General features: G+C 45.7%; 1 protein-coding gene across 1 annotated transcript in view; it reads left to right on the top strand.

Annotated features, from left to right (window-relative positions):
• The first annotated feature begins 322 nt into the window (after positions 1-322).
• TMEM67 (transmembrane protein 67) overlaps positions 323-21,905 on the top strand; it is a 45,572-nt gene continuing 23,989 nt past the window's right edge. Inside the window, exons 1-9 of the mRNA XM_008148544.3 lie at positions 323-565; positions 3,382-3,470; positions 5,454-5,547; positions 6,780-6,879; positions 8,549-8,618; positions 8,723-8,797; positions 17,924-17,986; positions 19,929-20,083; positions 20,200-20,308. Of these exons, the coding sequence (XP_008146766.2) occupies positions 373-565; positions 3,382-3,470; positions 5,454-5,547; positions 6,780-6,879; positions 8,549-8,618; positions 8,723-8,797; positions 17,924-17,986; positions 19,929-20,083; positions 20,200-20,308 (948 nt within the window). The 5' untranslated portion in view covers positions 323-372. The remainder of the gene's footprint in view (positions 566-3,381; positions 3,471-5,453; positions 5,548-6,779; positions 6,880-8,548; positions 8,619-8,722; positions 8,798-17,923; positions 17,987-19,928; positions 20,084-20,199; positions 20,309-21,905) is intronic.

Below are 21,905 nucleotides of genomic sequence, written 5' to 3' on the forward strand. Positions count from 1 at the left end.
AACCATACTTTTAATTTGTGAGATGCAATCTGCTATTTTCTGCTATTTTACTTCCCGACCTCCAAATTGATCTCACGTCCCGCCTATGGATCGCGTCCCAGAGTCTGAAACAAACCTTTTTATAGAGAGCGTCTCCCCGCCAAGCTTCAGGGTTAGCGCGCCCCCAACCCGTCCTTTTTAGGACCAGCCAGCTTCCCGCGCGCGGCTTTGGTAACCTAGCAACCAAGCAGCACTCGTAGACACTTCCGGAACCTCAGGCGGGAGTTGTCCAATCGGCTCTGCGGAGTCGCCGCAAAGGCTGACGGGGCGCCGGAGACTGGGCGCCGCCGGCGTCGGCTCCATGGTGACCGGCCGCCGCGGTCTCGGGCGGCGATGGCTCTTCGATCTAGCTGGGCGGTCGCGGCCGTGACCGTCTTCCTCCCGTGGGTCCTCCCTCGCGTCTCCCTGGCCCAGACCTTCTCGTTCCCTTTCCGGCAGCCGGAGACCTGCGGCCGCGACCAGTACTTCGATATCTCCGCGCTCTCCTGTGCGCCGTGCGGAGCGCACCAGAGGCCGGACGCCCGAGGTGAGAGGATGGAGGGCCCCGGCCCAGCCCACACCCCGGCCTGCTGCTGGGCCCAGCCCCCCGGGTCGCTGAAACACCTTTTTGTCTGCGGGAAGAGTGTTTCTGGAAAGGTTACCGCCAACGCCAGGGCGGATTTCCTTGGAGGATTGCGGTTTAGGGGACCCCCCGAGCCCGCTACTGGGCGCCGGTGTCCCCTCCTCCGCAGCCCCAGGGTCTTTAGGGAGCACCTGGGAAGCTGCCTAGCGAAGGTAGAAAACATGGAGAAGTCATCTGAGGTCCAGAGGAGCAGGGGACAGCACAGGTCGGGGAGGGGATGCAGATTAGCCCTTGGGGACTGTGATAAGCGTTTATCTTACTTTTCTTTCTTTTTTTTTTTAGAATTTTTTTTTAAATTTTTTTTAAAATATATTTTATTGATTTTTTACAGAGAGGAAGAGAGAGGGATAGAGAGCCAGAAACATCGATGAGAGAGAAACATCGATCAGCTGCCTCTTGCACACCCCCTACTGGGGATGTGCCCACAACCAAGGTACATGCCCTTGACCAGAATCGAACCCGGGACCCTTGAGTCCGCAGGCCGACGCTCTATCCACTGAGCCAAACCGGTTTCGGCTCTTTCTTTTTTTTTTAAATATATATTTTATTAATTTTTTTACAGAGAGGAATGGAGAGAGAGAGAGGAATAGAGAGTTAGAAACATCAATGAGAGAGAAACATCGATTCAGCTGCCTTCTACACACTCCCCACTGGGGATGTGCCCGAAATCAAGGTGCATGTCCTTGACTGGAATCGAACCTGGGACCCCCTCAGTCCACAGGCTGACGCTCTATCCACTGAGCCAAACTGGCCAGGGCTATCTTTTTTTTTTTTTAATATATTTTATTGATTTTTTACAGAGAGGAAGAGAGAGGGATAGTTAGAAACATCGATGAGAGAGAAACATCGACCAGCTGCCTCTTGCACACCCCCTACTGGGGATGTGCCCGCAACCAAGGCACATGCCCTTGACCGGAATCGAACCTGGGACCCTTGAGTCCGCAGGCCGTGGCTCTATCCACTGAGCCAAACCGGTTTTGGCCGGCCAGGGCTCTCTTACTTTTCAAAGGCCAGACCCTTAGAGCTGGAAGGGACCTTACACTCAGGCAGGGCCAGCCTTCTCGTTTTACAGATAAGGACGTCGCAGTCCAGGTAAGGTTGTAATGTCCTCTTTGCCACCTAAATGGGGGACTGGAAGAGCATGTGTCTTTGCCCTGAGCCTGGACCCATGTATTTCCACTGTAGCATGCGTCTATAATATTATAGATGTCCTTAGGACTTATTCCTTTTATTATTGAATAGTACTAATTGACCTTAAAGTCTCTTTTCAATTAAGCCTAATTTTTATCTATTTATTTATATATTTTTTGCTTGAAGCATCCATCATTTGGTCCTGGTTCTCTTCACGGAAACTGCTTAGAATAAGACTTTTCCTATGCTCTAAAGTCTAAGGTGATTTTTTGTTTGTTTGTTTTTTAATTTATCTTTATGGTTGAGAGTATTACAGATATCTCCCCCTTTTATCACCCTCTCCACCCCACACCAGCCCCTCCCTGGCCTTCACCACACTCTGTGTCCATGGGCTATGGATAGATACATCCTAAGTTCCCCGATTAATCTCTCCCCACCCACCTTCCCTCTGAAATGCCTCAGTCTGTTCCATGCTTCTATGTCTCTGGATCTATTTTGGGGGGCAACCAAATCAAGATGGAAAAGTTCAAAGATGTTTTCAATCTCGATGTGGTCCCCCTGGGTATTAAATTTCTGTCCTCTTCCAAGTTGACATATCCCCCATTTAAGTCATCATATAGGACAGGTCAGGCCCCTGCGGTGAGGAGATATCAATGAGAAAGAATTTCACAGCCTCTAAGGTGTCTGGTGTTGGCCGAAACCGGTTTGGCTCAGTGGATAGAGCGTCGGCCTGCGGACTGAAAGGTCCCAGGACCAATTCCGGTCAAGGGCATGTACCTTGGTTGCGGGCACATCCCCAGTAGGGGGTGTGCAGGAGGCAGCTGATCAATGTTTCTCTCTCATCGATGTTTCTAACTCTCTATCCCCCTCTCTTCCTCTCTGTAAAAAAATCAATAAAATATATTTTTAAATAAATAAATAAAGTGTCTGGTGTTAGTTTCATAAGTATGAACCCAGATATATATATGCATTCTAATACGAAGATTCCTATGTGCTGTTTCCACTTCAGGCTTCTTTAGAGAATGATGTCCTTACTTCCCAGCAAATTGAATAGTGATTATCTCAAAATCTTTACTATCTGTGCAAACAGAAGAATATGGTAATTTATTGGAATGAATGTAACTTTTCTAGTAAGGTTTTGTTTTGACAAAGTAAGTGTAAGTTTATTGAATATGTGTGTATGTTTGGGTGAAATAGAAATGTGACATTTCCGTATCCGTTAATATTATTAGTTTAATAGTTCAATCATTTATTACACTTGCACTAAAAACGGTAGCGAACACAATACCTACTGTATGCCCCACACATTCTAAGACCTTTATATATGGTAACTAATTTAATATTCATACTAACCCTATGAGGAAAGTATTGCTTTTTTCCACTTCACCAAAGTGGAAGCCAGAACACAGAAAAGTGCAGTAATTTCCTCAAGGTTAGAACCCGAGGAGTATGTTTCTGGGTTTGGACCTAGGCAGTACTGCTCTAATCTGCTATACTGCTTTTCTACGTCTTAAAAATTATTAAACGTTTCCCTGTCTCGGAATTATGTTTTTATTTACCAAGATCAAAATTGGCTCTCTTCTTTTTAGGAACTTCCTGTGTGTGTCTACCAGGATTTCAGATGATCTCTAATAACGGAGGAGCAGATATTATTTGTAAAAAGTGCCCAGAAGACAAGGTATGGAGTATTTATCTTTAAATAATTTTACTGTGAAAGTAGTAAATTAAATGCATTTTTTAAACTACCGTTTAATACTGTACACTACTATTTCCCCACCACCTTTAATATTATAGAGCTAACTTTTTTCTTTTTTTGCTAGAGTAAATTTTGGGAGGTTGGTAAAATTTTATGCAAACTTGGAGTAAGTGGGGATCTATTGCTTTGCTTTATAAAATTTGAAATAAAAAACTCCCACAAAAATGGTGTGTTTTTACTTTTCCTCATAGAGTAATTCAGTTATAAAGAAAAATAAATGAATGATACATATATACAGCAATTTGGAATATGTTTATCCTTTGGTACAAATTGAGTTCGGTGTCTTAGACCTATATTTCAATGTTTTATATAATTATGCTTGTAATAATATTACATTGGTAAGTTCATGAAATGCCAATTTGCATTGTTAAATAGGTTAAATAATATCTGTTGCTATTCTCTTAGGCCCAGTGCATGAAATTCATGCTCTGGTAGGGTCCCTAGTGGTTGGCTGCTGCCTTCCTCCCTTTCCCCTCCCTTCCCCTGGCCACCTGCTGCAGGCTGGCCCCGCCCCCTGGTCGAACTCTCTGAAGAACTCTCGGTCAAGGGGACAATTTTCATACTACCTTTTTATTATGTAGGATTTTTGGAAAATTAGGAAGCTAACAGTTATTATATATGATGATTCTTAACAGAAATATATTTTCAGTCATTTAGGATAATTAAGAGTCTCTGTGTGCCAGTTCTGACTTTTCTAATAATATATCTTCTCATTATCTGTGTTAAAAAAAACTTGAATTTAGGAATGTAATATACAGTTACCAGTTGTTCTACTTTATGGCTAGTACTTATAGATTTGATGATCATTTCGATACTTATTTTTTACTTTTGGAAATATTGACCTTATGATAAATAGCCACTATTAGGAAATGATGCCAAAGGAGATTTGTTTTTCAATGCCATTACTAAGAAGTCATAATTTTTTTAAAAATATATTTTATTGATTTTTTACAGAGAGGAAGAGAGAGGGATAGAGAGTTAGAAACATCGATGAGAGAGAAACATCGATCAGCTGCCTCTTGCACACCCCCCACTGGGGACGTGCCCGCAACCAAGGCACATGCCCCTGACCGGAATGGAACCTGGGACCCTTGAGTCCGCAGGCCGACGCTCTATCCACTGAGCCAAACCGGTTTCGGCAGAAGTCATAATTTTTAAGTAATCTTATATAAATGTGCTGCCAAATATAGGAGCACTTATTGATATATCCAGTTTTCAACCCAAATTTAAAATAATTTGTGGCATTGTTTTTTTATTGCCATTGTTCTCTATTAATTTTGGCTACATTCATGTTTGTAATGTAATTACTGTATTTTTGTCTCATTTTTCCTAAATCATATAATAAGCCCAATTTTGAATGATGTTGTGTTTTACTAATATAAACTATTAATGGATGGAAGGAAATAGCCTCATAATTTAATTTTAACAACTTTGCTTACGTATCATAACATGTTATATACCATAACATTACCCTATTTTGAATCATAATTTTTAAAAGCTAATGTATTTGGATTATTAGAGATTAGAATAATTATTTTAAGATAAGTAAAGCTAAACTTAATTGGCTATTTATTAAATTCTGTTGAATGTTGTTTTATCTTTGTAAATGGAAAAACTGAATGACAGTATTAATTATAAAAGCAAGGACTCATTTGAGCTGAAAACCATGAAGAAGAAAGAATTATTTCCCAGAGTTAATAGTAGCCAATACATGGTTATAAATGTATATCTTAATTTTAGAATATAAACACAAATTGGCTACACAGGAAATTTTTATGTGGCCCAAATGTATATTATGTATGTGAATAAAAACTACAAATTATACAGTATTGTGGATTTTGGATTTACATGATTAAAAGGAGGAAGAAGTTAAGAAGGAGAAAATATTTTTTTTTTTTAATTTAGAAAGGTGTTACCAAAGATGGCTGGAACTGCATTTCTTGCCCTGATCGTTTAACTGCAGAAGGAAAATGCCAATGTCCCAGTGGCCACATTTTAGGTAAGAAGTAGATTTCTTATGAAATAGTAACACATCTTCATTTGTGTTTGTTTCTAACAAGGGCATTAATTGAAATAGCATGGTGATATCTTAAAAAATTCTTTATTACTCTTTTTTCAAAATTCAATGATGTTTGAAATAGCAGCAGGCATTAGGAAGAAGATAAAAAGCCCTACCTGATTTTTAATAATTCTTAATAATGTAAGATTGGATGGAAACTTCCTTAATATAATATGATAAAATATATGTTTCAACTCAAAAGCCAACATGATGCTTAATAAGGAAAAATAATAAGCATTCCTCTTAATGTCAGGATCCAGCAAATGGAAAAGGAAAAATAAAAAAGCTGGGGTAGTAATACTCATCTCTGACAAGCTAGACTTCAAAATGAAGGCCATTACAAGAGACAACAAAGGTCACTACATAATACCAAAGGGATCAATGACGCAAGAGGATATAACCCTGGTAAACATATATGCACCCAATATAGGAGCACCTAAACATAGAAAAAAAACTTCTAGAGGATTTTAAGGGAGAGATTGACAACAATATAGTCATACTAGGGGACTTTAACACCCACTAATTTCACTGAATAGATATTCTAGACAAAAAAAATTAACAAGGAAACAGTGACTCTAAAGGACACACTGGATCAGATGGACTTAATTGACATTTGTAGAACATTTCACCCCAACGCTGCAGAATATACATTGTTCTCAAGTGCACATGGGTCTTTCATAAAGATAGACCACGTGTTAGGTTGTTTCCTAACAAATACAATGCTTCGATGAATACCCTTATACACATGTATGTATGTTTCAGTAGGTTAGGTCTCTAAAAATGAAATAGTGTGTAGGATACGTGAATGTAAAATTTTAATAGATACTCTCAAGAGCCCTCTAAGTGGCTGAAACTTAGCAGCAGTGTGTGAAAATGCTTGTTTCCCATTCTCAGTGTAGTAGAAACATACAGTAAGAGGTAAGGAAAATTTTCAAGAAAAAATATTAATTTATTGTTGTGAGGATTTGGAGAATTAGTTTTTGGTGGTGTTTTGTTTTGTTTTTTATGTGAATGGGGAGGATTTCACTTTTCTATATAATTGAGGTGCTTAACATGCCTTTAATGCAGATAATGTTTTGAGAATTATTAGAATTGCCAGTGAGATTTAGTAAGTATGTACAAGCTTAGATGTTGACTATGAGTCACATCTGAATTTTGTTTTTACATTTTAGTGGAAAGAGATGTAAATGGAGCGTTGTTGTCTCAAGCAACTTGTAAGCTCTGTGATGGAAATGAAAACTCTTTCACAGTAGCAAATGCTTTAGGAAACAGGTAAGCAGTGTGCTGCGTGCTGACTTCATTGACATCATTTTATATTTATGCACATTCTGTACCTTTTTGAAGTACTTTCCCATATCATTTGCTCCTCACAATAACCCAGGGAAGGATAGAAATCGACATTAACAGCTAAAGAAGCTGAGGCCTAGAGAATGAGACAGAGTAGGGTTCATAGACCCTGGATAGCTCAGTAGGTCAGTCTCCTCGCTTCAGAGTGGTACATCCCCTCTCACCCCCCTTCATAGGCTGTTATCACAGCTTAGAAATAAATATGTTAAATTCTTACCATGGTGCTCCAGAGTAAGTGCACATTAGCTACTTTTGTTTGTTATTATGTAGTTTGTATATATCTGTAATACAATATATAATAGTAACTTCTATTTACATCATACTTACTATATACCAGGTACTGTGCTTTATATATTATGTTACATAAGAAAACATATTAATAAATGTAATGATAAATATAATAATTTAGTTACACTCTTGTAGCCCTCTTCTCTATCACTTCCTGTTCCCCCTTTGTGCATGCATATGTACACACCAAACACGCATGCACACACACACCACTCCCTCTCTCTAATTCAGACACATTATTCCTATTTCAACTTCTTCAGTTTTAGAGGTTACTTTCCTTTAAGTATAGTTTTCAGTTCAATTGTCAAGTTCAAGATAGAAAATACTTGAGCAGCTTCTTCTGGGGATACTTAGTGTTGGATCATCTTTTCTTCCAGGCTGCCCTGCATTTAGCACCCAAATACGGACTACTGGGCAGGTCCTCCGATCTTCCCCTCCAATACCTCTCTAAGCCACCCCCGAGCCCCTCCTACTTCCTGCTCTATCTTGCAAGTAATAAATACCCATCTAAAATCATCAGTGTCCCCAACTAGTTTAATGCCCTCTGTCCCTTTATATTGTTCATTAATGAAAATATATTTTCCTAAAATAAAGATGAATAGACTTTAAAACTGTTGGTTGTAAGTTTGATAAGTAGTAGATACATGTTTCTTTTCAGCATGTTACTTTTTTGCTTTGTGGCAGGTAAAATAGGGAAAGTATATTTGATAAGTACTTATAAAAATGGATTTGGTTTCATTTATATGAGTTTGTTGGGCTCGTTTGTTAATTGGGTGATTTATCCATATTTATTATTCAGTATTATTTATTCCTTACATTCCATATAGCTTCAAAAGAATACACTCTTATAACTGGTTAATTTTATTTATTTATACCTGGCCTTGTAATACTAAGAGTAGTATAAAACGCCGAAACCGGTTTGGCTCAGTGGATAGAGCGTCGGCCTGCGGACTCAAGGGTCCCAGGTTCGATTCCGGTCAAGGGCATGTACCTTGGTTGCGGGCACATCCCCAGTAGGGGGTGTGCAACAGGCAGCTGATCGATGTTTCTCTCTCATCGATGTTTCTAACTCTCTATCCCTCTCTCTTCCTCTCTGTAAAAAGTCAATAAAATATATTTAAAAAAAAAAAAAAAGAGTAGTATAAAACGATTCAAGTCAGTGTAATATTTTTAATTTGTTTTCTTATCACAAGTAATTGTTTAGCTGAATGAATCTAATCTAGTGTTTAGAAGGCAAGTTCTTGATTAAATTCAGGTTTAGTATAATTCACTGACATTTTAAATATTATTTTTGTTATATTGACAGGTGTGTCCGATGTGAGCCAACATTCATTAATACCAGCAGGTCCTGTGCGTGTTTAGAACCTAACATTTTAGTAAGGCTAATCAAATTGATAAAGTACATATTTTAAAATTAAATTGCTTATACTGTTCCAAAAATTGTTTCATTTATTTATTCATTTGTTCATTCATTTTTTAGACAGGGGGCTTATGTTTCAACAACACAGAGAATTTTCGTACACCTGTGATTTCACCTGCACGTTATGGAGAGCTTGTGAGTATATTTAAATTTTTTGTTTCATTGTTAAGAATATTTCTGCATTTCTTTAGTAATTAATTTGGGATTAAAATAAAGAACATTTATGTGTAAATCACTTTATTTTTTTTTAATACCTTTTATTGATTTCAGAGAGGAAGGGAGAGGGTGAGAGAGATAGAAAACATCAGTGATGAGAGAGAATCATTGATTGGCTGCCTCTTGCACGCCCCCCACTGGGGATTGAACCTGCAACCCGAGCATGTGCCCTGGACTGGAATTGAACCTCGGACCCTTCAATCTGCAGGCCAACTCTATCCACTGAGCTAAACCAGCTAGGGCTGTAAATCACTTTAAAACAGAAATTATCAGTCTAAGAAACAGACTAACAACTCAGCATTATACTTTACTAGAGGCCCAGTGCACGAAATTTGTGCACAGAGTGGGGATTCCCTCAATTCAGCCTGCACCCTTTCCAATTGGGGACCCTTTTGCGGGATATCCGACTGCCATTTTAGGCCTAATCCCAGGGATCGGGCCTAAACTGGCAGTCAGACATCCCTCTCACAATCTGGGACCACTGGCTCCTAACTGCTCACCTGCCTGCCTGCCTGATTGCCCCTAACTGCTTCCACCTGCCAACCTGATCACCCCTAACTGCCCTCTCCTGATGTCACCCCCAACTGCCCTCCTGATCGCCCCCAACTGCCAACCTGATCACTCCTAACTGCAGGCCTGATGTCGCCCCCAACTGCCCTCCTCTGCTGGCCAATTTGGTTTTGATTGGTCCGTTCCTATGTCAGCATCAAAAGCTTCACCTCCTAGGCAGACATTGGCTCCCCACAGCACCCAGATTTGGTTCTCATTGGTCGGTTTCAATGCCAGTCAGTGTCAAAAGCTCCACCTCCTAGACAGCCATTGGCTCCCCATAGCACCCACCTTTGGCTCTGATTGGTCGGTTCCTATGCCAGTCAGCGTCAGAAGCTCCGCCTCCTAGGCAGCCATTGGCTCCCCACAGCACCCACCTTTGTTTCTCATTGGTTGGTTCCTATGCCAGTCAGTGTCAAAAGCTCCGCCTCCTATGCAGCCATTGGCTCCCCACAGCACCCACCTTTGTTTCTCATTGGTCAGTTCCTATGCCAGTCAGTGTCAGAAGCTCCGCCTCCTAGGCAGCCATTGGTTCCTCATAGCACCCACCTTTGGTTCTGATTGGTTGGTTCCTATGCCAGTCAGCATCTCCAGGCCTATCTCTAGGCCTGATCAAAGAGGCGGGGAGAGAAAGAAAAGCCTGGCTGCTGGCGAAGATCAGAAAGAAAGAGGGAGAGAAAGAGAGCGGTAAGTACACTGATCAACAGCTTCCACTGAGGCTGCAGATCAGACCCTGACTCACTTTCTGGATCTCAGCCACCTGGGCAGTCAGTGCTGGGTTGACCAGCTGTAGCTGGGCAACCCAGCGCTGACTTCTGGATGGTCTGCGTTTGGTCGCAGGCTCGGCCCCTTCCCAAGCCCCAGGCTTTAGGCTTGGGAAGCGCCCCCCCTCCTCCACCCTGCCCCTCCAATCACAGGCTCGGCCCCTTCCTCCGATGGCCGGCTGAGAGTGACCTGGGTGCCGAGGAGGTTCCCAGGACCCAGGTATGTATGCAAATTAACCTCCATCTTTGTTGGGTTAATTTGCATGCTCGCTCTGATTGGCTGTGGGCATAGCGAAGGTACGGTCAATTTACATGTTACTCTATTATTAGGTAAGATAACTTCAGTTCCTGTCTACTCTACTTTGGCTCATTCCTTTTTCAGTGAATCTCAGAATGTTTAGGCTGAAAGGTCCATTATAGGTCATGTAAAGAATGCAGTATAGGAGAAACCAAGATGGCGCCATAGGTTAAACACCTAACCCGCAGCCGGGCACAACAATTTCAAAAATACAACTAGAGGTCAGAACGGTCATCGTCCAGAACCACAGGAAAGCTGGCGGACTGAAATGCCCACAGCTGGGGAGAAGGAGAAGGCCACGGGGACAGTCGGGGGAGCCGCAAAAGCCTGAGGTATGGAGAAACGGACGGAGACACGAGCACGCGCGCCTGCGGGGAGGATGGAGCCGGAGAGGAAGGGGCGGCTGACGGCCTGGCCGGCGTTCACTGGCAGGAAGGAGATAAAGGCTCCGGATTGCGCTGAGCGCCGGCTCCGACTGCACTGAACCCCGTTCCGGGCGAAACCCTGGGAAGCCAGGCGCAGGCTGGGGGAATGAATCTGGGCTGTGGGGCGCAGGCACAGAGGAGCGGCGGAAGGCAGAGCTCCAGAGGCGCGCGCAGGAAGGGGCGCAAAGGACGGACTGTTGCCTGCGCCACTGAACTGCCCTAGCGGGAAGGAGACAAGGGCTCCGGACCGTGCTGAACCCCAGTTCCGACTGCACTGAACCCCAGTTCCGGGCGAAACCCTGGGAAGCCAGGCACATGCTGGGGGAATGAATTTGGCCTGTGGGGCAGAGGCACAGAGGAGCGGCGGCTCCAGAGGCGCGCACGGGAGGGCGCGCAGAGGAGGGACTGTTGCCTGCGCCACTGAATGGCCCTGCTGGGAAGGAGACAAAGGCGCCAGACTGCGCTGAGACCCAGTTCCAACTACATTGAAACCCAGTTCCAGGCAGCGGGCGAAACTCCAGGGCGCGTTTCTCTCAGAGGTGTTTGCAAAGAATACAGAGGGACACAGACACAGGAGCCTCATGTCTCCTGCACAGCAACTCTTCCTATATAGACAAAGAGGGTCCTCATGGACAATTGGCCTGGAGGACAATTCCTCCTAGTGACACCAACAACAATCAAGACTTAACTGTAGATACTCACTCAGTTTTGCAACTGCGCCGCCCCCGCAGGCCGCCCGGCCCGGGGCACTGGGGACGCCGCGGCGGCAGCGGCGCCCGGAGCCCGGCGGACGCCCAGCGCCCATCCCCGCCGCGAGGCCCCCGCGCGCCTGGTTCCGCGGGCCGCGCGCCCCGCACACCGGACGGAGGCCCGGGCGCCCTCTCCGTGCACCTCCCGGCGCCACTAGACCTCAGTAGAGTTGACTGAATTCAAGGGATTAAGAAGAACAAATTAGGGAATTCGAAAAAGATGACGGCGGAGGTGAAGGCTGATGTGTTGCCTCACATGGCAGTTTCGGAAATACAACTGGAACATGGACTAGTGAGGGTGGCGACTGCTGCTCGCGTCTCCCCAGACCGGGCGGCTGCTCCTCTCAGTCAGCACCGCAGCCGGGGCCATGGGCTCGTGGGCGCCGCAGCAGCTGCTGTGGCGGCGGCCGCGGACTCGGCGCAGCGGCTCTCTGTGAAGGAAGAGACCATCTTTCTGCAGGAGGGGCGCATCCGCGCCACCGACCTGGCCGAACTGCGCAGTGAGATCCTCGAGGCCCCGGAGGCCGCCAACACCGATTTGGAGGATTCTTAGGAGTTCTCATCTTACATTCAAGCCCTTTAAGCCATTTTGACAGAGGAGAATCAAGAAGGCGGCTAAGTTAAACAAAGGAACTGCGAACTCCACCGCGCACAGCAATTTCAGGGGCACGAATGGAGGACAGAGCCTCTGCCATCCAGAACTACAGGAGAGATGGCTGAATGGTAGATTTATAGCTAAGAGGGAAGAGGAAACCAGCGTAATCGGAGGGGATGAGGTGTGGAGGCGCGTGGGTCTGGTTGGTGGCGGGGGAAAGGGGCTTTTGTTCCAAACCTAGGGGAGATTAGCTCTCCATCACACTGAAATCCAGCTTCTGGGGACCCGTGGGAGACCCAGATGCCTGCGGGGAGAGGCGGGACTCTTGCGGAGGTGCCAAGCGCCCCTGGGTCTGGGGGAGGCCGCGCTCCCCTGGGTCCGAGTGAGGCCAGGGGTCCATAGATCCAGGTGAGGCCTCGCGCATCTAGGCCCGGGTGAGCCCAAGTGGCCCTGGGTCTGGGAGAGGCCAAACATCCCGGGGTCCAGGTGAGACCATGTGTCCCTGGATCGGGTGAGGCCTCGTGAACCTAGGCCCGGGTGAGCCCAAGTGGCCCTGGGTCTGGGAGAGGCCAAGCATCCCTGGGTCCGGGTGAGACCATGTGTCCCTGGATCCGGGTGAGGCCTCGTGCACCTAGGCCCGGGTGAGCCCAAGTGGCCCTGGGTCTGGGAGAGGCCAAGCGTCCCTGTGTCCGGGTGAGACCATGTGTCCCTGGATACGGGTGAGGCCTCATGCACCTAGGCCCGGGTGAGCCCAAGTGGCCCTGGGTCTGGGAGAGGCCAATCGTCCCTGGGTCCGGGTGAGACCATGTGTCCCTGGATCCAGATGAGGCCTCGTGCACCTAGGCCCGGGTGAGCCCAAGTGGCCCTGGGTCTGGGAGAGGCCAAGCGTCCCTGGGTCCGGGTGAGACCATGTGTCCCTGGATCCGGGTGAGGCCTCGAGCACCTAGGCCCGGGTGAGGCCACGTGCCCCTGGGTCTGGAAAAGACCAAGCGCCCCTGGGTCCAGGTGAGACCATGTGTCCCTGGATCCGGGTGAGGCCTCGTGCACCTAGGCCCGGGTGAGCCCAAGTGGCCCTGGGTCTGGGAGAGGCCAAGCGTCCCTGGGTCCGGGTGAGACCATGCGTCCCTGGATCCGGATGAGGCCTCGTGCACCTAGGCCCGGGTGAGCCCAAGTGGCCCTGGGTCTGGGAGAGGCCAAGCGTCCCTGGGTCCGGGTGAGACCATGTGTCCCTGGATCCGGATGAGGCCTCGTGCACCTAGGCCCGGGTGAGCCCAAGTGGCCCTGGGTCTGGGAGAGGCCAAGCGTCCCTGGGTCCGGGTGAGACCATGCGTCCCTGGATCCGGATGAGGCCTCGTGCACCTAGGCCCGGGTGAGCCCAAGTGGCCCTGGGTCTGGGAGAGGCCAAGTGTCCCTGGGTCCGGGTGAGACCATGCGTCCCTGGATCCGGGTGAGGCCTCGTGCACCTAGGCCCGGGTGAGCCCAAGTGGCCCTGGGTCTAGGAGAGGCCAAGCGTCCCTGTGTCCGGGTGAGACCATGTGTCCCTGGATCCGGGTGAGGCCTCGTGCACCTAGGCCCGGGTGAGCCCAAGTGGCCCTGGGTCTGGGAGAGGCCAAGCGTCCCTGGGTCCGGGTGAGACCATGTGTCCCTGGATCCAGATGAGGCCTCGTGCACCTAGGCCCGGGTGAGCCCAAGTGGCCCTGGGTCTGGGAGAGGCCAAGCGTCCCTGGGTCCAGGTGCGACCATGTGTCCCTGGATCCAGATGAGGCCTCGTGCACCTAGGCCAGGGTGAGCCCAAGTGGCCCTGGGTCTGGGAGAGGCCAAGCGTCCCTGGGTCCGGGTGAGACCATGTGTCCCTGGATCCGGGTGAGGCCTCGTGCACCTAGGCCCGGGTGAGCCCAAGTGGCCCTGGGTCTGGGAGAGGCCAAGCGTCCCTGGGTCCGGGTGCGACCATGTGTCCCTGGATCCAGATGAGGCCTCGTGCACCTAGGTCCGGGTGAGCCCAAGTGGCCCTGGGTCTGGGAGAGGCCAAGCGTCCCTGGGTCCGGGTGCGACCATGTGTCCCTGGATCCAGATGAGGCCTCGTGCACCTAGGTCCGGGTGAGCCCAAGTGGCCCTGGGTCTGGGAGAGGCCAAGCGTCCCTGGGTCCGGGTGAGACCATGTGTTCCTGGATCCAGATGAGGCCTCGTGCACCTAGGCCCGGGTGAGCCCAAGTGGCCCTGGGTCTGGGAGAGGCCAAGCGTCCCTGGGTCCGGGTGCGACCATGTGTCCCTGGATCCGGATGAGGCCTCGTGCACCTAGGCCCGGGTGAGCCCAAGTGGCCCTGGGTCTGGGAGAGGCCAAGCGTCCCTGTGTCCGGGTGAGACCATGTGTCCCTGGATACGGGTGAGGCCTCGTGCACCTAGGCCCGGGTGAGCCCAAGTGGCCCTGGGTCTGGGAGAGGCCAATCGTCCCTGGGTCCGGGTGAGACCATGTGTCCCTGGATCCAGATGAGGCCTCGTGCACCTAGGCCCGGGTGAGCCCAAGTGGCCCTGGGTCTGGGAGAGGCCAAGCGTCCCTGGGTCCGGGTGAGACCATGTGTCCCTGGATCCAGATGAGGCCTCGTGCACCTAGGCCCGGGTGAGCCCAAGTGGCCCTGGGTCTGGGAGAGGCCAAGTGTCCCTGGGTCCGGGTGAAGCCAGAGCCTGGGTCCGGGTGAGGCCGTGTGCCCCTGGATCCATCCGGGTGAGGCTGGGTCCCAGGCCCGGGTGAGACCACGCGCCCCTTGGGTATGGGTGAGGCCACGTGCCCCTTAGTCCGGGTGACGCCGTGCCCCTGGGTTCGGCCGAGACCAAACCAGAGGGAGTCGGACCTCCGTTACCGCCATTTGTCCACCATCCAGAGCTGGGGGGTCAGTGCTGACATGTACACATAAGGAACTACTGGACATTGATATTGAGTCTCAAAAGAACTGTTGGTCCAGGGGGAAGCTCGCTACAGACTGATTCATTTGCCTGTCAGCATAACTATTATTGCTCGTCTCACATTCAGTGCTTATTAGTATATATCTAGTGACATATGATCTCGCTCATCTAGGGGAAATGATGAACAACATAGACTGAGGAACAAGAACAGAACCAGAAGCAAGGAGCCATCGATCGGACTATCGGGCCTCAGAGGGAGGATAGGGGAGGGTAGGGGGAGGGTGGGGGGAGGGGGAGAGTTCAACCAAAGGACCTGTATGCATGCATATAAGCCTATCCAACGGTTAAGTTCAACAGGGGATTGGGGCATGCGTGGGGAGAGGGGTGGGATGGGAATGGGGGGATGAGGACAAATATGTGACACCTTAATCAATAAAGAAATTAAAAAAAAAAAAAAAAAAAGCTAAAAAAAAAAAAAAAAAAAAAAAAAGAATGCAGTATAATTTAGTTAGGATCACCAGAGACTAGATTTCAACTCTGGATTTACCAGTCTTCTGCTTTGTATCTTTGGATTTAGTTAACATTTCTAAACTTCAGTTTCATTGTCTGGAAATTGGGCATAATAATAACACCTACCTTACAGTGCCTCTCACAATCTGGAACCACTGGCTCCTAACTGCTCACCTGCCTGCCTGCCTGATTGCCCCTAACTGCTTCCGCCTGCCAACCTGATCACCCCTAACTGCCCTGTACATGGTAGTCACTGGAGACAGGAGGATTTTTCATATCCAGCTAGGTTCTTTATTTATAGATGACAGCATGGTGGCATAGAGTTAGAGCTTTTGTAACAGATCCTAGTGATGCCAGCATCTGGGATGTAAAATGGGAAGTATGAATAAATTGGAACTGAAGAGGTCACAAATCCAAGAGAATAGGAGTTAGATGACTGGGAGTTAGTTATAAGCATGGAATATAACTGGTAGTGCCAGGCGGGGACCTCAATCGCCCCCACTACCCCTCCCCCCTGTCACCCCACAGATGGACCCTGATTCCACAGATTGGCCCTGATTGCCGGCCAGGCCTAGGGACCCTATCCATGCATGAATTTCGTGCATCAGGCCTCTAGTATTAACCTTTTGCACTCGGATGTCGAGTGTGACTCAACACGGTTAGCATCAGTAGCAGCTCGTATGTCGAATTGTATTGAATGTATCAATAATTTGAAATATAAAAAAAATCCAAATAAATAAGTTTGTATGAAAAGAAACTCCAGTTTTTTATTCTACTGCCGCACTTTGTAAAATCTGGGGTATTTAAAAAATTAAATCCCAAGTAGAATAAAGGAATTGAGAAAAAAGCAAGCGAGTGCAAAGGGTTAAAATAAAGGAGTTTAGGAGAAACCAAGATGGCAACATAAGGTATACATCTGTACATGCTACCTCTCATAACCACACAAAAACTACAACTAAAAGACAAAACAGCTGTCATCCAGAACCACGGGAAAGCTGGCTGAGTAGAAGTTCTACAACTAGAAGGAAAGAAAAAAGCACATTGAGACTGGGTAGGAGGTGCGGAAGAGCGGAGGTACGGAGGTGCACGAAACAGGCTGGCAACTGAGTGCGCTGTTTTTTTCAGTCAGAAGGGAGATACAAGCTCCCGACTGCTCTGAACTCCAGTTTCTGGTGAGACTCTGGGGACCCAGACTCCTATGGGGAGAAACTGGATTGGCATCGGGTCGGAAAGCGAGGGTGGCTTTTTCGCAGAGGTGCTCTCAGGGATCATTGTTACTGCGTGGGAGCGTGGGACACGGGGGCACGGAGACGCGGAGACGGCTGACTGGCAGCCATTGCTATTTGCTCTGCCCTGGTGATTTCCTGAGACCCTGCCCCACCCAATTTACAACCCCACCAAAGCTGTGAGCAGTGGCTTTTGCATATGAATGGCCTGTCCTTTCGCAGCCTAACCTAACAAACTGCAGCTGGGTCAGAGAGCTCCAAAACTTCCAAACCCCAAACAAAGAGGAGAAATCTGCATATCTCACTGTAGCTCCTGCTGGGTGGCCTCAGGCAGTGGCTGACTTTGCACCTCCTTCGAGATCCAGGAGCCAGTGTACCTAGTGGTCAGTGTGAGATGATACCAGATTTCAGCTCCTCACATCCACAAGTGACACACTGAAGAGGAAGACTCAGTGAGCACCAAAGCTCCACTGAAGCAAGTCCTGCCCCATAAGGGTGTCTCCAGCACAGCAGCTCTTCCATTATAGACACAGCGGGTCCTCACAGCCAATTGGCTTGTGTTGGTATCCCAGTGATACCAACAGCAATCAAGGCTTAACTAAAATAAAGGAGTTTAATTCCAAATGGATACTTCAGAGTTCTTTTTAATCTCTCATTTTGAAGGTAGTGAAACCTTATTTTTAAAAAATATTTTTTATTGATATTTAAAGAGAAAGAGAGAGAAAAATACTGCCTTCAGAAACATCAATCGTCTGCCTCTGGTACGCCCCCTGCTGGGGATGGAGTTGGCAACCTAGGCACATTCCCTGACCAGTGCCTAGAACAATGCTCTAACCAGCTGAGCCACACCGACCAGGGCTAGAATTAATTCTTATATTCCCATTGGAATCTATGTTTTTAATCACATTGAGAAAGTCATGTTAGTCTTTTTGCATTCAACAATATGCATTATTAACATCTTCCTAACATTGTAGTATTAAGGAATTTTTATTTGAACTTAAAACTAAAATTCATCTTTTTGTTTGTAGGGCATGTCCATCACTTCAGAATGGTTTGCAAGTTATTTGCATTCATCAGCTGCTGCTTGTAGGGTAAGTTTGAATTTTTAAAAAATAATTGTATATAATTTTGAAGAATTGTACTTTTTTCCCCCCTCAGATCACAAAAGTTTTCTAAGTAGATATATCTCTTTGACTATTAGAAGAATAAACCCGCCCTGGCCGGCTTGGCTCAGTAGATAGAGCGTCGGTCTGCCAACTCAAGGGTCCCAGGTTCGATTCTGGCCAAGGGCACATGCCTGGGTTGCGGGCTCAATCCCCAGTGGGGGTTGTGCAGGAGGCAGCTGATCAATGATTCTCTCTCATCATTGATGTTTCTATCTCTCCTCTCCCTTCCTCTCTAAAATCAATAAAGAAATATATTTAAAAAAAAAAAAAGAAGAAGAAACCCTTTCTAGTGGATTGAATGAGAATATATGAAGAAAATGTTATTAATTTTATATTTTGTTATATAAGATTGAATGAATGTCTCTAAGCTTATTCAGCTGAAACTGATTCATACAATCATTTAGTAAATGTTTATTGATGACCTACTCTGTTCCCAGCCCTGTTCTTAAATCAGCTTATGTATTTCAGAAAAAGACATTTAAAAATGCTAGGTGATGCTAAGTGCTATGAAGACAAATCAGGATAAAGCACATTGAGAATGGAAGAGGGTGCTATTTTATATAGGGTGGTCAGGACAGGCATCTTTGAAAAGGTGATATTTGAGTGGAGATCTGAAGAAAGTGAGTGTGAACCACATAAAGGGAAGAATGTTCTAAGCAAAGATCATGCAGGTACTGAGGTCCCAAAGCAGGAGTTATCTGGCTTGTTCATGCTTAAGAAACAGGAAAGAGTCTGGAGTGGCAGGAGCAGAGAGAGCAGGGGAAGTGGAGAAGTGAGTTCAGGGATAAAAGGAGTGGCTGTGGCAAGGATGGGGTTTACTGTAAGGGAGATAAGGTTTTCCTACAAAGGAAGACATGATTGAACGTCAGGTTTTAAAAGGACCACTGTAGCATAGAGAGCAGATTTTGTTGGGGCAAGGACAGAAGCTGGGAGACCAGTTACGGAGACTATTAGGGTAATCCGAGTAAGGGACAAGAATGGTACTATGGAAATGAGATAGACTTTTGGATATACTTCTGCTTATATTTTGGAGATTGATCCAGCATGATTTACTAATTAATTGGATACGGGAAGGGAGAAAAGAAGATCACTGTAGTGTTTTGACTTGAATAACTGTAAAAATGGAGTTTCCTTTTTCTGATGGGGAAAACTGAGAAAGAAGTTTGAGGGGCTCAACAAATTGTCTTATTTTATTATTTATAAAACAAATTACTTAACTCAATGTATAGATTTACACACACACACACACACACACACTAGAGGCCCGGTGCACAAAATCGTGCACAGGTAGGGTCCCTAGGCCTGGCTGGCGATCAGGGCCGATTGGGGCCTTCCGGCTCTTGGCCAGGGCCTCCCTTACCTGGCTGCTGGCTGCTGACTGGGGCCTCCCTTCATCCTGTTATGCCCCCTGGTGGTCAGTGCACATCATAGCGAGCTATTGAACTCCCGGTTGAACTCCCAAGGGGACACTTTGCATATTAGCCTTTTCTATATATAAATAAGATCTAATATGCAAACAAATTATTCTTTCAAATATAATTATTCTACTTAACAGTTCTTTTAAATGTCATGCTATAAGTTTTTAGTTCTTTCAATTGCTTGTCTTTAATTTCATTCTAACTTTACAATTAAAATGTCCATCCCTTCAGAATGGTTTGCAAGGTATTTGCATAAAATGTACATTATTCTTCTGCCATATAGAAAATTCTTTTGTACTTAAACAGAGGAACAGTATCAAAAATAAAGGAATACCCAAAAGAATAATTTGTAGAATAGGTAAAATTAAAACCAAACATAATCTATTATATCAACTTTTCTTAGGATATTAAATTCCGTGTTACATTTCTTTGTCATTGTTCTCTTGTAGGTATATGCCAATCTAACATCTTGCCAAGCTCTTGGAAATATGTGTGTGATGAACATGAATTCTTATAACTATGCCACTTTTGATGCATGTGGACTATTTCAGATTGTCTCTGAAAATACTCCTGGACTGCGCACTGTTCATTCTGTTACATTTTGGTGAGGATAGTCTGATAGATGAACTGTCATTTTGACCAAATTCAGTGCAGTTACTTTCACAAACATTAATATAAACATTGCTTCCCCATTATTAAAACAATTGTAATTGTTTATAGGAAACAGAATCTTCCATGGCTGTTCTATGGGTATCAGCCTGGATTAGCACCTCAAGTCCTCAGTACTACACCTCTTCCTTCAAATTTCAGTTTTAAAGGGCAAAACCAGGTACAAGCATAACTACATTTTTGTATTCAATTTGAAAAGGTAATAAGAATGTTACTAGTCATAAGTATTGCTTCTTTAGGTTGTTTTTAAATTTTAATTACTAAACTAAATCTAAGTATCAGCTATTCATAGTAACTAAACAAAATAGAGTTTAGCTGTCTTATTGAATACATATGTCTATATGTCTGGATTATGTGATTATGGCAGCAAGTACTACTTGTGGGGTTGGGAAAGTTCTCATCACCAAATGCAAAACAATCTCTGTCCCTTTATATCTCTACATATTTAAGAAGTACTTCCAAACACAGACTAGGGTTCAATGCCATTTCCCAGCACTTCACGGTTCCCGATTCTCATCTCCAGCTTTTTGACTTTGTGGAATGAAGTAACAGATTATTCCCTCCCTTATCTCTACCCCCTATTTAAACAGGTTTGACAGGAGGTTATCTGTCACTAGCACTGCCCCTCAATTCTGAAACAATAGTTTTCATGCCAAAAAAGAACACAAAATCTGGTCCATTTATTTTAGGTGTGTTCAGTCATAGAGACACTTAGATTAATTTTGCTTCAAAATTAAGATAACTGAATTTAATATTTGATCTCTGGAAAAAGAAAAGATCAGTCATCAATAACAATTTCTTTATAGAATACTAGTGGCCCAGTGCACCGATTTGTGCACATTGAAAGGAAATTAATTAGAAGAAATAACAACATGAGATAACAAAAAACATGGCATAAAAACAACATTGATCTGACATGTACACATAAGGAACTGGTGGACATTGAAATTGGGTCTCAAAAGAACTGTTGGCCCAGAAAGAAACTCACTACAGACTGATTCATTTCCTGTCACCATAACCATTATTGCTTGTCTCATTTTCGGTTCTTATAAGTGTATTTCTAATAGCACATGATCTCACTCATCTAGGGGAAATAATGAACAACATAGACTGATGAACAAGAACAGACCCAGAAACAAGGAGGCACGGATCAGACTATCGGGCCTCAGAGGGAGGATAGGGGAGGGTGGGGGTAAAGGGGAGAGATCAACCAAAGGACTTGAATGCAAGCATATGTGCCTAACCAGCGGTTGGGGACTACAGGGGGGTGGGGGCATGTGTGGGGAGGGGTGTGGGATGGGAATGGGGGCATGAGGACAAATATGTGATACCTTAATCAATAAAGAAATTTTTAAAAAAATAAAATTATCTAATATTAAAAAAAAGAAATAAAAGGAAGTTAAAAATGTAAAAAAAAACAAAAAACATTGATAAAAACAATTACTGATAAATTGATTAAACTTATTCTACTATCTCCCTGTATACCACATTAAGAGTAAAAACACTCTGAGTGCTTGACTAATTTCCCTTGTGATGAAGTATTTACAACTTTAATTTAACGCCACATGCTCTTCAAACTTAAGAGAAAGCAACATATAACTGACCATGTCCGAAAACGGGTTCAGGTAGGAATATTCCTACTCTGTCTAGATTGGCACCAGCATGTATGTATTGCACATGCGTGAGTCAATGTTTATTTTTAAATTGCCAGTGCGCGTCATATGTACTGGCCAGCCAGTCAGTCAGATAGACTTATG

The sequence above is a fragment of the Eptesicus fuscus genome, chromosome 19 (genome assembly GCF_027574615.1).
Source record: "Eptesicus fuscus isolate TK198812 chromosome 19, DD_ASM_mEF_20220401, whole genome shotgun sequence".
NCBI classification, from domain to species: Eukaryota; Metazoa; Chordata; class Mammalia; order Chiroptera; family Vespertilionidae; genus Eptesicus; species Eptesicus fuscus.